The sequence below is a fragment of the Protopterus annectens genome, chromosome 4.part0, assembly GCF_019279795.1.
Source record: "Protopterus annectens isolate FY-2018-M chromosome 4.part0, PAN1.0, whole genome shotgun sequence".
NCBI classification, from domain to species: domain Eukaryota; kingdom Metazoa; phylum Chordata; order Ceratodontiformes; family Protopteridae; genus Protopterus; species Protopterus annectens.
The window spans coordinates 1398086086-1398100374 of NC_056733.1; the positions used below are offsets into that span (position 1 = coordinate 1398086086).

The following is a 14289-nucleotide window of genomic DNA, read 5'->3' on the forward strand; positions in this document are numbered from 1 at the left end:
GCTCCCTGTCAACCTGGTTCTGTGGACCCCCTCTGCCGCCAAAGTGGCGTTTTCCATTATTGCCCCCTCCTCTGCCCCTGAAGGGGGGGTTCACTACGTGTGTTCTGGAAAGCTCCTTGGGACTTTCGGAACCACATTTTTCCACCTCTTTGCCCTTTGGGGTATGGTCTAGTAGAGGTGGAAAAACGGACTCCTACGGCAGACAGAGTCTTTCCTTCCTGCTCACACCTAGTGAGGGTCTCCTTGACTTTAGGCCCAAACAATTAAGAGCCATCAAACGGGGTATTGACAAAGGAAGACTTGAAGGCTTCTGCAATGGAGCACAAGCACATCCAGGCTGTCTCCGCACAGCAATCGCTGAACCTGCTGCTCGACTCGATCCCTTGGCTACATAGGAAATGAGCCGCATGGATGAGTTGATGACGGAATTAAGGGTAGAAAGCTGAGCTGTAACCTTTTCCGAAATAGCCTCATCTGTGTTACCCTTTAGAGGTCTTGAAGGAGATCTCATTGAAGGCAAGTAAAATGGGTCAAGTAGTTAAGCGATCTCATGGCAAATGTCGCAGAACTATAAATACGTTTCCCATATCTTTCCATCGTCCTGGAATCCTTATTAGGAGGATGGACAGTAGAAGTCGTCTCTGACATCTCTTTCGTGGTGGCCGCCGCCACCACCATGGCATCAACATGGACTCCTTTAGTGAGGAACGATTTCTCTTGACGGGCAGTGATGAATTTGTTGGGCCTCCGAGGGACTGGTTCCATGGTGTCAAGGGACTCCCACTCCCTTCGAGAGACCAGATAAATTCGTTTGTCAAAGGGCGGAGTAACCCATGAGATGGAGGGCTGAGACCCAAAGGCCTTCAGGGGCACCGACTCATCCTCGGTAGGATCAATGGACTGCCAGTCGCCCCTCTGCTTAAGTATTTCTAAGATGTCCGCAAAGGAGACATCCTCTGAGGGGACCATGGGGACCCTTCCGATTCCTCTAAGTCGGTGTCTGATGTGAAGGATTTCTGAGGGGAATCCAAATGCCTCCTCTTGCAGAGTATCTTTCTGGGAACTTCATCAGTGGGGGCGGCTGGTGAAGTCTCAGTAGAGCAGGGTTCACCCAAAGGAGATACCTGAGGCTCTGGGTCTCGTTGCTTAGTAGGTGCTTTAGACGAAGAGGCAGAACTCGGCATCTTCAGGGAGGAAGAGGAGAGACCTGTAGTGTGGGTCAGAACAGACAACACCCTCCTCATGGCATCAAAAGCCCCGGACACTCGGCCCGCAGAGGCCACTGGTTCCGAGAAAGACAGAGGTCTCACAGGTGCCGAGGCAGAGGGCTCCGAACCCGAGGACGGAGCCGAGCTCACCTGCGCTGAAGCCCCGAGGGGAAGTGTCGGAACAGATGCATCAGTTCGACTCCCCTGCCCGGAACAGACGAGTGTGGGTCGGATCAGACACACTTCGGGCGGCACCGAAGAGGTCAGGTTGGGCGGAATCGAAGTCACTGGAACAGGACTCTGCTCCATGGGTTCCACAACCATCAGATCTTCACCTCCAAAGGCCTGGGTAGGCTCGGAGGAGGAGTAGTCACAGGCAATGGGGCGAGAACAGGGCTCGAACCCAGTTGGGACGAAGCCAAGAGCTTAGCCAATGCTGGGTTCTCCAAGAGCCTTTGCACCACACAGTCCACATCAATATCCAACTTCCTTGAAGTGTGTGTCAAAGGGGCCGAAGAAGCTACAGACCTAAATACTGGAGATTTTATAGTGTCTGATACCGGCTCTAAAACCAAAGGTTGGCTCCGAATCATCGGTTCGGCACATGGTTCCGAAGACCTAGGAACTGGTGACCGCACCTTAATAGAAGTGCTCGGATCCAAAGACTTAGGCTCTGAGGACACTCGAGACGACTTTGACCCTTTCGAAGACTTGGAGGTCTGGTCGGACTTGTCCAAAGCTTCTTGAAACTCAGGAGTTAAGACACCTCAATCAATAAGTTTCCTACGTCTCTCTAACAGAACTCTGCCACTAAAACAGTGGCAGACGGAACAATCCTCCTGTAAATGGAGAGGTCCTAAACAATAAACACAAGAAATGTGGTTGTTTGTTATTGACATTTTTTGGCCACAGTTTTAAATCTGGACTTTTGCTTTTGGTCAGCCATCATATCCAAGGAAAGGCACAAATATCAGATCCCTGAGAATAACAAGTACAACTGAACTATCCAATCACAAGAAGAGAAACACAGAGAAAATACAATTATCAGATCCCTGATAATATAAAGTACAACAGTACAATCCAATAATACTCAAAAAAACAATCTTGCTAAAAGTGGGATAGGAGAAAAGAAAGATCCCTGCACAACTATAGCAAAGGATGTAACCAACTTGAGAGGGCAAGGCCCAAGAGCAACTCGCTCTAATAAAATGCACTAAACAGGGACAAAGCCCTAAAAAAGGAAAGTATAACAGGTAATACTGGTAGAAAAACACATATATATATATATATATATAAGGTAAACTTAGTTGTAGAAATACTTCTTAATAAACCTTCACTGGCTCGAGCACACTGAAGACTTGAGATCCGTTGCAGCAGCAAACTAGATCTGGGTGTTAGTCAGAGAGCATCATGGGATAGGTGCTGTGCCTCAAGCTACTGAAAGATCTTGAGCTTGGAAAGTGGCTGACTTGGAGCCGATGGATCAGCTCCGTATCTACGTGTAAGAACAAACGGCGAGATTGAACAACTTCACATCAGTACTTTTATCTTTAGGTCTAGCTCCCTTGTCAGTGACCTGCTGCATTGCATCCGATTTCGTATCACCCAACATATATATATTTGAAGAGCTTAATCGCTTACTTTCTACATTATTAAGTTAATTAGAGACAGATTGCTGACTTAATTCTTGTATATTGGATACTTGAGCATCATTACCATTGCCCAATGATGTTATCCCTTCGGATCCACATTCTCTCTCTATTATATTAGGTAAAGATTGTTGACTTGCCTCTCGTATATTAGATATTTGAGAAGTTTTATCAGTAGCTACAAACATTGTCCTGTCAGTCCAACGGGACCAAACAAAGATTTGTCCACTTTTAAAATCAGCTAAATCTCTTTCTAACTTCTTTTTCTTTAAGGCTTGCAATCTATCGCCGTAAGTAGAGACCTTTAACAATATATCAATTTCTGTAGTATAGGAAAGCTCTGAATAGCGTTCATATAATTCATTTTGTAGAGCTTCCATCCGCTCCAACAATTCCTTTTCTTGCAGACTAAACAATTCATTTAAAAGTATCATATAGTTAAAGCTCAATTCCATGTTGAGCAATTGTCACTGTTTAAGTAGGTCGGGAAAAGCGTTACCATAAGTGGGCATACGAAGAATTCGCAAGCCCCTGGGTACCACTTTAAAATGCAAACAGGCTTCCAGGTGAAGTCTCTGCCACTGCAATCTTTTCAACTTAAACAAACCTGTCTCAAAGTCTTTTAACATGATATTAAACCTACCCCGATCAAGAATTTCTGGAGCGGTTGGTTCAGTCAATAAAGAGCAGCATAAAAGTGGGTTAACCCCAGATATACTTAAATATTTGAACCGTTATTGCTGTGGAACGCTCACATTAGGGCGATAATCCAGCTTGATATTAGCTTGCTCCGCCATGTGTTGCAGGGTATTCACAGTTCAAAGAATAAAAATACCCCAAACAACTAAAGGTCACTCGATTCAACAGTAGAATAATAAAATAAACAAAATCAAGTGTCCACCACGGCTGCTGCATAAAAAGTTTATTGCAATTCAACAGGTTAAGTGCTTTCACACCAAATAGTGCTTCTTCAGATCCATAGAAACTACTAAAAACTAAACACTTTATATAACAATATAAAACAATTAAACAATTAAAATCATTGATGCAACCTGCGCTTTTTCAGTAAAGGCGTTAAAGGGACTACAGCATTTAAACCAGGTAACTTATGCGCTTGGAATTTAGTGATCCATTTAGTCTCTGCCAATTCTAATATGTTACTATAATCTCCTCTTCTTAAACTCATAGGTACTATCTCCAATACCATTAATTCAAATGATGATCTGGGTTGAGGGAGACATGCTTAGCTAGAGCATTAGGTAGATTCACTCTCCTAATGTCACCCTGATGCTGCAGAATGCGTTCTTTCAGCATACGTAAAGTCTTCCCTATATAAAACGCTGAACAGTATCTGCACTTGGAAAGATAGACTAACCCTTTTGATTTGCAATCCGCATAAAATCTAGCCTTAAAATACACACTGACAGTCTCAGTTGCAAGTATTTTACATCACAGACCATACTGACACAATTTTAGTTGCAACCATAATACATCACATAATCTACCCAGTCACTGTCGAGCATTACATAGTTAATTCAAATCCTGAGTTCTTTTAAACCTCATTCCTGAGGTTCATTCTTGAGGTTCATTAATTTTGCCTGAAGTATGATCACTTGAGCTTAAAGTGTTCTCAAATGAGAGACCCTTGTGATAAACAATCAAGGAAAAAAACAGTCTTCTCATCATGAGAATACATAAAAGGAGACATTTGTAAAGTATGTAGCAAGTCTTCCACAGAAAAAACTGTTCACTCTCTGAGGAGGGCTTTGTTTTCCTTTTAAAAGCCTGTTTACCAGAGGCAGAAGATCAGATGATAGCTTGCAAGTTCTACCACAATTAGAATAGCATCTTGACTAGGTTTCTGAATTCCTGCAAGGCTAGGCCTTTGTCTGAAACCAGGAGTCCAGGCATAAAAGGTGTAGGGTGCCTGAGGGACCTGCATAATGCATGCACAAAGTTCAAATATCTGAACTTTTAGGGAAAGGAAGCAGTGCAGGGTTGCCAGTTCAGCCTCTAGCTCTTGTGAAATAATGGCTGCAATCTGATAATGTATCCCTGGGAATATACTACTGAACTTATTGAGCCAAATAAGAAATCCCTTCTTTCATCAGTCAAAGCCATAACCTCAATTTGGATGTCAGTGTCGGATCCTTTTGTCTCAATGAAATCTGTGCCAGGCATTCCTACTACATGGAATGAGGCCAAAAGGACATGATGGAAACTACTAGCATGTCACTGTGTTGGATACAGGCCAGCATGCAAGACAGATGCTCGGAAATGCATCTCCAATTAATGTGGCCTTGGACCTATCGTGCAAATGTGGAGGGCTTACACTCCTTGGTTGTATCTCTTTTAGAGATCCTTTAACTTTATGGCAATTCCTTGCAGTGATGCTCTTTTCAACATTTTAAAGAGTTTCAAGATTCGCACACCAGCAGAAGACTGATCAGACTCTAAAGCTGCAACTTTCACTATAATAGCCAGTTTTTTCAGTGTTAAAGCAAACACATAGTGAGGCTTCTGTATTTCTGTGCATCTCCTGGGTGAAGTCTACACAAATCTGAATATCTACCACAAGACGGGGCTCAAAGTGCAAAAAAAAGCACTTAGAATGCAAACCTTTATATGGGATATGATACTTGAAGTTTCCAAGGCTCTTTAGGCCTGCAACATACATGCTCCAAGGACATGGAAAAAGTTTCCCTCAGATGTGTTCACTAGCAAAAAAAAAAAAAATATTACAAACTAGCTGGCAACTGAAAAGGATTTCCAAAAAATTCTGATGTTTGGAGTTTTGGGGCTGAAACTAAAAGCAACCACAAAGCTTATCAACGAAGTATGGCAAGTGACAGCAGCAACAAAGAACTGGTAATGGCATGGCCTATCAGCTTGCATCTTTATATCTGGGAGAAACCAGACAACAATATCTGTACACCTCTAGAAGTCGAGCAAGCAAACAGGGTATTCTGCTGCTGCTAATCTGCAAAGGTAGTGAATACCATGCAACAGTGGTCAATATGAAGTACACAGTCCAGTCCACAGTTTCTCACCTAAGCTTCCCTCTCTAAGATATAATATACAAACAATAGCAGGAAAATACATTTTCTCTGTTTTCTTTCCTGGCCTACAGGCTCGGATACAAGTCCTACATAACCTTCCACACAGTTTCACTTCACCTGCCTGACTATCATCAGGCAGTGGATGTATAAGTCCCAGGCTGATCAGGTTTTCAGGTTAATTCCTCAGACTCCAGTGAATGAAGGGAGTGTACTAAACAATGTGAAGACAAACATGCAAAAGTCACACCAAATAAATGCTTTCATACACTCAATCAGTGTGTTATCCTATCAGCAAACTACTGTTGAACCTGCCTTATTCATGCAGTGAGGGACTGTTATAATACTCCTCCCCAAATAAAAAAAAAATAACCTTGATCACTCACTATCATTATCACCCTTTGCTGGCTAGTGCCTACATTTCCTGAAGTCACTCCTCAAACCTAGGGGGTTTAAGTCAAGGCTTTTACCCTGTGCAACAGGAAGTTGCCCAGAATGTTTTATTTAAAACAGCCTAAATATGCTCAATGCAAAGTTCTGCCAAGTCGAAGGTTATAAAATGATTACAAAAAAACAGTATATTTTCAATGAGCACAGTATATGAGAGCACCCTGAAAAAATGTGCTCAGAAGTTATCCAAAATGTAAAGCAAGCTTTATGAAATTTACATAATGCAGTCAGCAGATGTACAGCCTACTAATGTTAAGCACTTCCAAAATAAAACAAAGCCATCTGCTCACAATAGATGAGAATTAGTTTTAGCAAGTTAGAACCTACCTGGGGTTCAAAGCCCATATCAAACATCCTGTCAGCCTCATCAAGTACAACATATGTCACTCGGCGTAAGTTTGTTACACGACCTGTGGTAAGGCAAAAAGAAAACACATTTACTTACTGCAAGAAGTGCAACATGTCCTTTGCAAAAATCTATGCTATATACTGCAAAAATTATCATATCCACTAAATTAATGTTTAAGATTTACAATAAACATACTTAAATGGAAACAAAGCTGAAAATCATGCGGCTAATAATGGAGCATTTCACTTTATTTACTTCCATTAAGTTTTACCTCCAGTTCCATTTTTGCTCTCAGTCTACTTAACAGTTTCAGGGTCTGGTGGACACATCATGATGGCAGTTGTGGTTGCACATCTTACTCCAACAGTGCCTCCTGCTCCAAGAGACAGTAATGCATCAAAGATTCAATGAGTCAAGAACTTCACACTAGGGCAGCAGCTGCCTGACCACTACAAATTTAAGCAAAGTACTCTACTATATTAGCTATCTTTGAGAGGACCCTCAATTGCATTTAAGTTACCTGGCACTTGCTCACTAAAGCAATTATATAAGTCATCTCTCAAAAAATTAAAAGCACTACACCCTCACCAACTCCCCTTGAGTACCTTGTTCCCCATTGGCCCTTTTTTCAATTATAAAGGAATTCCCAATACTATTCTAGCATGTCCAAAGGTCAGTTGTCAATCTCCTCTCCGGTCCAGCTGGTGAATCTGGGAATCTTGAGGCAATGTTACAACTGTCTGTCTCATGTACACAGACAACCCTCTCCTCCTCCCAACAAATTCCAACACATGTGAGAGATGCAACCATATAGCCAAACTGGAGGCTAAGCTCTCTCAACTCAGTACTGGCGTAACCAGTCAGGGGGAGAAGGAAACCACACTCACTACAATTCCAGTCTCACATAGACCTACCATGACAACAAACCAAACACATAAACACACAAAAACATACTTGGAGGCTCTAAATAAAAATCTGCCTAAGCAACAGAGACCTCCAAAGCAGACACCCAAGCAACCGCTACCCCAAAACAAAACACGTGCAACACATAGCTCACAAAACCAGTGTGCCGAACAGTCACAGCCCTTAAGGCTAAGCAACACACCTGATACACTTGTAATAGGTGACTCTATCGTCAGGCACACTGACGTCCCGCTCACCAGGCTGAACAAGGAAAAGGTAACTGTGAGCTGCCTGTCGGGCGCTAGGATCCGCCACATAACACAAGTACTCAGGTCACTCCAAGGCAAGTACAAATATGACTCAGTCATTGTCCATGCTGGTGTGAATGACCTGAGACGTACCTACCTGGACTACATGAAAAGAGACATAGAGGAGCTCTCTGAGCATGTAGCCCAGGCCGGTATGACCCTGACCTTGAGTAGCATCTTACTCTCACCAAGAATGATGCCACAATATGAAGACAAGATGATCAATTTCAACAATTGGCTTAAGTGTTGGTGTCATTCAAAGGGGATCCAATGCCTGTCAGCCTGGGATAACATGCTCGACAAGCCACGATGCTTCGCTAGGGACGGCTTGCACCTGTCACCCCTGGGCTTTCGGATATTGGCAAAGGCTCTTGCTACCCCCATAGTGCCTTTTTTAGGCAAGGCTCAAAAGACAAACCCACCTCCATAGGTATCACAAGGATAAGAAACTAAGAGTAATGCTACTCAACGCCAGAAGTCTAAACCTCAAGATGCACGCACTCAAAACTCTCCTTAGCATGGAGAACATTGATATCTGTGCAGTAACAGAAACCTGGTTCAAGGCTCCCGAGAGCAGCCCAGCACTACCAGGTTATACCTCATACTATGCTTTTGGCCCCAAAACTTGGACCGAACCACAAAAGGAGGGGAGTATCAATATTCCAAAGATACCCACACCTCCAGGTTGGTGGCACAGCACGAAGCATCAGAGACTATCCATGTGCAACTAACTGTGGGTAAAACTGCCTTCCAGTTTATAGCCTGCTACAGACCACCCTCCCAAACACAGGAACCCCACTCGGCCTTCCTGAGAATACTGGAAAATATGAAGGTCTCTCCAAACACCATTATATTGGGCGACTTCAACTACTCAAACATAGACTGGGAGCAATACTCTAGCTCCAACACCCTAGCCCAAAGGCTCCTAGAATTTATAAACTCAAATGCTATGGAACAACTTGTTACCACTCCCACAAGAGGGGAAAACATACTGGACCTGATCATCACCAACACGGGGACACTATGCTCCAGACCAGAAGTGTATCCCTCACTGGTAAGATCAGACCATAAACTAATCTCACTGGATAGTCACATCCCGACCCCACCCCCTGCCCAGAAAACCACAGTGAAAAACTTCTCTAAAGCAAATTTCACACGCCTCAAAATCAAGGCAAAATCCTTCAAAGCCCCCAGGCCTGTGGAAAATACAGCCCAGACCGCAGAATCCTTTATGAACACCTTCAGGAATGCATGGATCATGCAATCCCAAATAAAACCAAGACCCAATCCTCCAAAGGCAAACTTCCTGTCTGGTGGACCCCAGCCATAAACAAACTATACAATAGGAGGAGGAAGCTACTACATGATAGAGCAAAATCCCAAAAAGGGAAGGCATCTCTGATCAGTATTAGCAAAAAACTACGGGCACTCATAAAATCGTCTAAGGCCAGCTTCGAGAGAAAAATTGCACAGGACACTAAGGATAATCACAAGGCTTTCTTTAGTTATGTTAGGAACCTGGGTGGGAATTCCCAGATATGCTCAGAATTAGTCCAAAATTACAAAAAATACACCGAGCCCACAGACATTGCCAACATCCTAGCTGACAGGTTCAGTGCAAACTTCTCCCCCCCTCCCCACCAAAAGGGCAAATATCTATCCCAACAGAGTGCTCCACCCCTGACATCTCAGATGCTCAGGTAAGAGCCGCCCTCTCCAAAGCAAAAAACACAGCATCAATGGGACCAGATGGTGTCCCGGGCTGCACCCTACATGAACTCCAAGAAGAGCTAAACCCAAACATAAAACTACTGTTCAATCTTAGCCTTACTACAGGATATGTACCCAAAGAGTGGCGTACAGCAACAGTGGTCCCTCTCCACAAAGGTGGTGCCTCAACGGATCCTGGAAACTATCGCCCCATAAGCCTGACTAGCTTGGTCTGCAAAGCTATGGAAAGGATCATCATGGACCTCATAAATAAAGATATTGGGGACCTACAGACACTGGATTCTACCCAGTTTGGCTTTGTTAAGGGCAGATCCTGCCTCTTAAACCTGGTCAATTTCTTTGAAACAGTCACCAAGGCCACTGACGAGTGGAAGGTGGTCCACACAGCCTACCTGGACCTCGCAAAAGCCTTCGATACAATACCCCACTCGGGCATTATAGATACGCTCACCAGCTTAAATATAAACCCCTATGTCACTAGATGGGTTGCAAACTGGCTCAAGGACAGAACCCACATGGTTAGAATTGTTGGAGCCATGTCAGACTCCAAACCAGTTACAAGTGGCGTCCCACAAAGCTCAGTCCTGGGACCTCTCTTGTTCGGTATATATTTCTCGGCGGTACAGGCCAACACGGAAGGACTGTGGCTGACCAAGTTCACAGATGACTGCAAACTGGGCGCCATAATCAACTCTCCAGCCGACACAAGCATCCTCCAAAAGGGCCTCATAGAAACAGACAACTGGTGCCAGAGCCATGGCCTCAAGCTAAACGCCAAAAAGTGTATAGTCATCCCCTTTGGCAAAAACAATGTGCCCACAAATTACCACATAGGTGGTAATCCATTAAGTACAGAAGAAGTTATTAAAGACCTGGGAACCCAAGTTGATAGCAATCTCTCATTTGACAACCACGTGGCCAAAGTGGTTAGAAAAACATTTTATATAGCCCACCTAATCATGAAGGGATTCACATCTATATCAGGGGAGGTCATTGTGCCTCTTTACTCATCCCTCATCAGGCCCATAATTGAGTACAATGCCCCTTTTGGGATGTACCTTACACCAGACACCTGCAGCAACTGGAAAGACCCCAAAAGTACCTCACCAAGAGGATCAAAGGGTTCAAACAGATGCCATATGCTGCCCGGTTAAAGAAACTCCAGCTCTACTCAGTGGCATACCGCCTGCTCAGAGGCGATCTGTGCCTGATGTATAAAGCCATGTCCAACCCGAAATTAATGGACATGCTGCACCTCAGAAAATCTAAATCCCATCGAGCTACGCGCTCGAGAGACTTGAACCTCAGCACTGAAATAAATAGGACATGCTGGAGGGACAGATTCATAACCCAGAGGCTCCCTTCACTCTGGAATAAAATCCCAGTCCAGGTTAGGCAGAGTCTCACATTTCCTCTCTTCAAGAGTAATCTTGATGAGTGGATAGGAGATCGTAGGTTTACCCCGGCTATCACTTCTGTGTCACTGTTAGACAGAGGCACAGTATACTAACCTCAAAAAAAGGCATAGCAAAATTAATTTAAAATGGGTGGCGAAAGCCAAAGACACTCTGGGGCTAGGCTTATAAATGCCCTAGAGCAGATAGCCTAGTATGAACCTATGAACCTATGAATATGTGGTTAACAGCTGGCCACATCTTTTAATTTATTTATTTAACATTTGATAACCAGGTAGGTGACCTGAACCAAGGTTATTTTTGGTCATGACCCAGACCAGACAATACAACTAAATATACAACAGAACATACAACTACTTACAGAGATGTTTACATAGGCATTGGCAGTGACATAGTTACAGATACACCACAGTACTGAATTTTCATTTGGGAACAGATTACACTGATCTCACTGATGACAGTTGATTACTGGCAGATCATATTTGTCTACACTTCAATTCCTAAGAAAATTTTAAATGAATATGCATGAGATTAATTAATATTAAGCCAGTATATAGAATGCATACTTGTTCCTTGCCTTATGGGTTCTTTCTACCAAAGCCACATCTCTGAAGCACTTGCAGGCATGCTGTTTTATCAGATATTTTTTTAGTTGGAGTTTGAATCTAGTAAGTTCATTCACTTGTTTTTCATCTTCTGGGAGTTTGTTCCAACTGCAAGGTGCATATTTAGAAAAGGTTTTTTTCAATAGTGGTTAGTGCAAGAGGTATGGCTGAGTGCCATCTGTATTTCTAACAGTATAACTATAAACCCTAAAAAAGTGTCTGGTCTTTAAAGGTGGACAGTATCCAGTACTAAGGAACTTTTAAGTGTATTAAGCAGTAACCAATTTCTTGCTGAAACTGTAAGCCATCTAACATTCTTTATTATACTTCAGGGGTGTTCTCTAATGTTAGCTAGGTTGATGGAGTGTACTTATTCTCGGTGGTTTGTAACAATGTGATATCAACAGAGTTTGCAACAATAAGATGTCTGTAACTCTATCTTAAAAATAAGCACACTGATGGCTATGGAGTGCCTGTCTTCTAGAGTGAACAGACTGGATATTGCATAGGCTACTACTAAGTTGTCATAGTACTTCGTTAACTGGGTGTCTACGTGGAGAGAGAGAGAGAGAGAGATCAAACACTGTAGACAAAATTTTAAGGGAGAGATCAGTGATAACAGGGATAGCCGCACGTTTAATCTCTGAGTCGTGCCAAACAGTACTGGCAGTAGTCTTGTTGGTATTTACAACAATTTGTTATCTAACCAGTTCCAAAGTACTTCAAAATGAAACTGCAGCTTTGCGGAGATTTCATGAGTTAATTTCCCATGCCTAGTGGACACCACATCAACAGCATACATTACACAGTCAGGTTCTGGGAGGTCCCAAGGGAGATAGTTAATAAATAACGATAAACACACTCCTGCAAATCTCTTAAAAATCTGACACTTCTAAGTTGGAGTCTCCAGTTTTTGATCTCCACTTTAACCATGTTCCATCTCTAAAAAGAACACATTCAACTATAGTGATACACAATTACAAATGAGGAAATTCACAGAAAGTTCCATTTAAAAATCCAGTAACACTGAAACCTACAAAATCACTCTGAGGGTTGGGAGGGTGGCCTAATGGTTAAGGTGTTTGCCTTACAAACACAAGGTACAAGGTTCAAGTCTCACAAGGGATAATTAGCTAGGCTTAAAATGGCTCGCAAGGCCAGTTAGCCTAGTACTAACCTATGAAAAGGTGATGACTGCAGAGACTTGTACCAAAGATGCACTAACATGAATGCTCACATATCAACTTTATTTAATTGTAAGGGCGATATGCAGTGGACTAAAACTTGTATAGGACCAATACAGCTATTACATATCAACTCAAAAAAGGGAGGTAGATAACAAAAAGATCCCAAGGACAGGATTTAGGTCAAAATGCCCTGAAAAACAGCTCATAAATGGTGCTCTACTCTAGGACTACAGGTATGGACCAAAGTACTTGGTAAAACCATATAGTGGCAAGCAGTTACAAAGTACAGACTTCTGATGCAGAAAACATATTCAAAGTGGATGACCCAAGGAACAATGCCTAATTATAAAAATTTGCTCTCAGTCAACCATTAAGTAAACAGAGAATGACAGAATTAAACTTTCAAATATTACAAAACGAGCACAGAATGCAGCATTCCAATACTTTCCCTGGCATTCATTACACTGTGCAAAAACTAGCCTTCTTACAAAAAAAAAAATATATATACACACATCTGCACTATACAGAAGGTACCCCTTGTAGCATTCCATGTCTAGAATTCCCAAGTTATAAACAAGCAATGTCTGCGCACTCATCCAAATAGCATCCTCACATTTAAACTGACCTTATATATATATATATACATATATATATATATATATATATATATATATATATATATATTTATATATTTATATATTTTTAATAAGCTACAGCTCTCTACTAGTAATAACAAAAAGCATTACAACAGGCCAGTCAACTAAGGTCTGTTTAGTCACAGACAAGTCTTGTATATGATATGAAAAAGTGGAAAATGGTCAGTATTTCAGACAGTTATAAACACTTCAAACTTTTTCTGAGCTGTTTATTCACAACCAGTTTACATAAAAGACTTTTTTTTAATTTTATTTCTGAGAAACATGAGTAAATGTTTTAGCCATGAAGGGATTCATTCATCGTTAAGGCAGCCATACCAACTGCAAATACTCTACAGGGTCTTCTGTAGCGCCTTGAAACTAAGAAAAATGTCTGATCTGAAGCAATGCTACTAGTAAAAAGGGTTTTCAAAACAGGTAATTTTAAGTAGAAATGGAGCCATAATCAGCTTTTCTGTTGTGATGCTTGAGATCTAGTCAGTTAAAATTGCACAAATGGGGAGCTCCTGGATACAGGGCCCAGTCAGAAAATCAGCTGCAAGATATGTGGAAATCCTTATACTGATATATGAGAAAAATGCAGAAAGATGCATTTTCCTAGAAATGAGAAAAATCTATCAAATACAAGTAGTTTGTATAGGCCAGCTGCCAGGGGAAAATACAGTTGTGTAAACTTACCATAACTGTAGATGTTCGAGTGTATTCACTGTTGCAGAAAGGATGTCCCCTGCGCGTAGGGAGTTGCACGGCAACAGGAAATATCAAGTAAAGA

General features: G+C 42.2%; 1 protein-coding gene across 1 annotated transcript in view; it reads right to left on the bottom strand.

Moving 5' to 3' along the window:
• Positions 1-14289, bottom strand: part of DDX46 (DEAD-box helicase 46) — a gene marked incomplete in the record, with an annotated part of 2009097 nt that overhangs the window by 966574 nt on the left and 1028234 nt on the right. Inside the window, 1 exon segment of the mRNA XM_044069232.1 lies at positions 6691-6773. Within this exon segment, the coding sequence (XP_043925167.1) occupies positions 6691-6773 (83 nt within the window).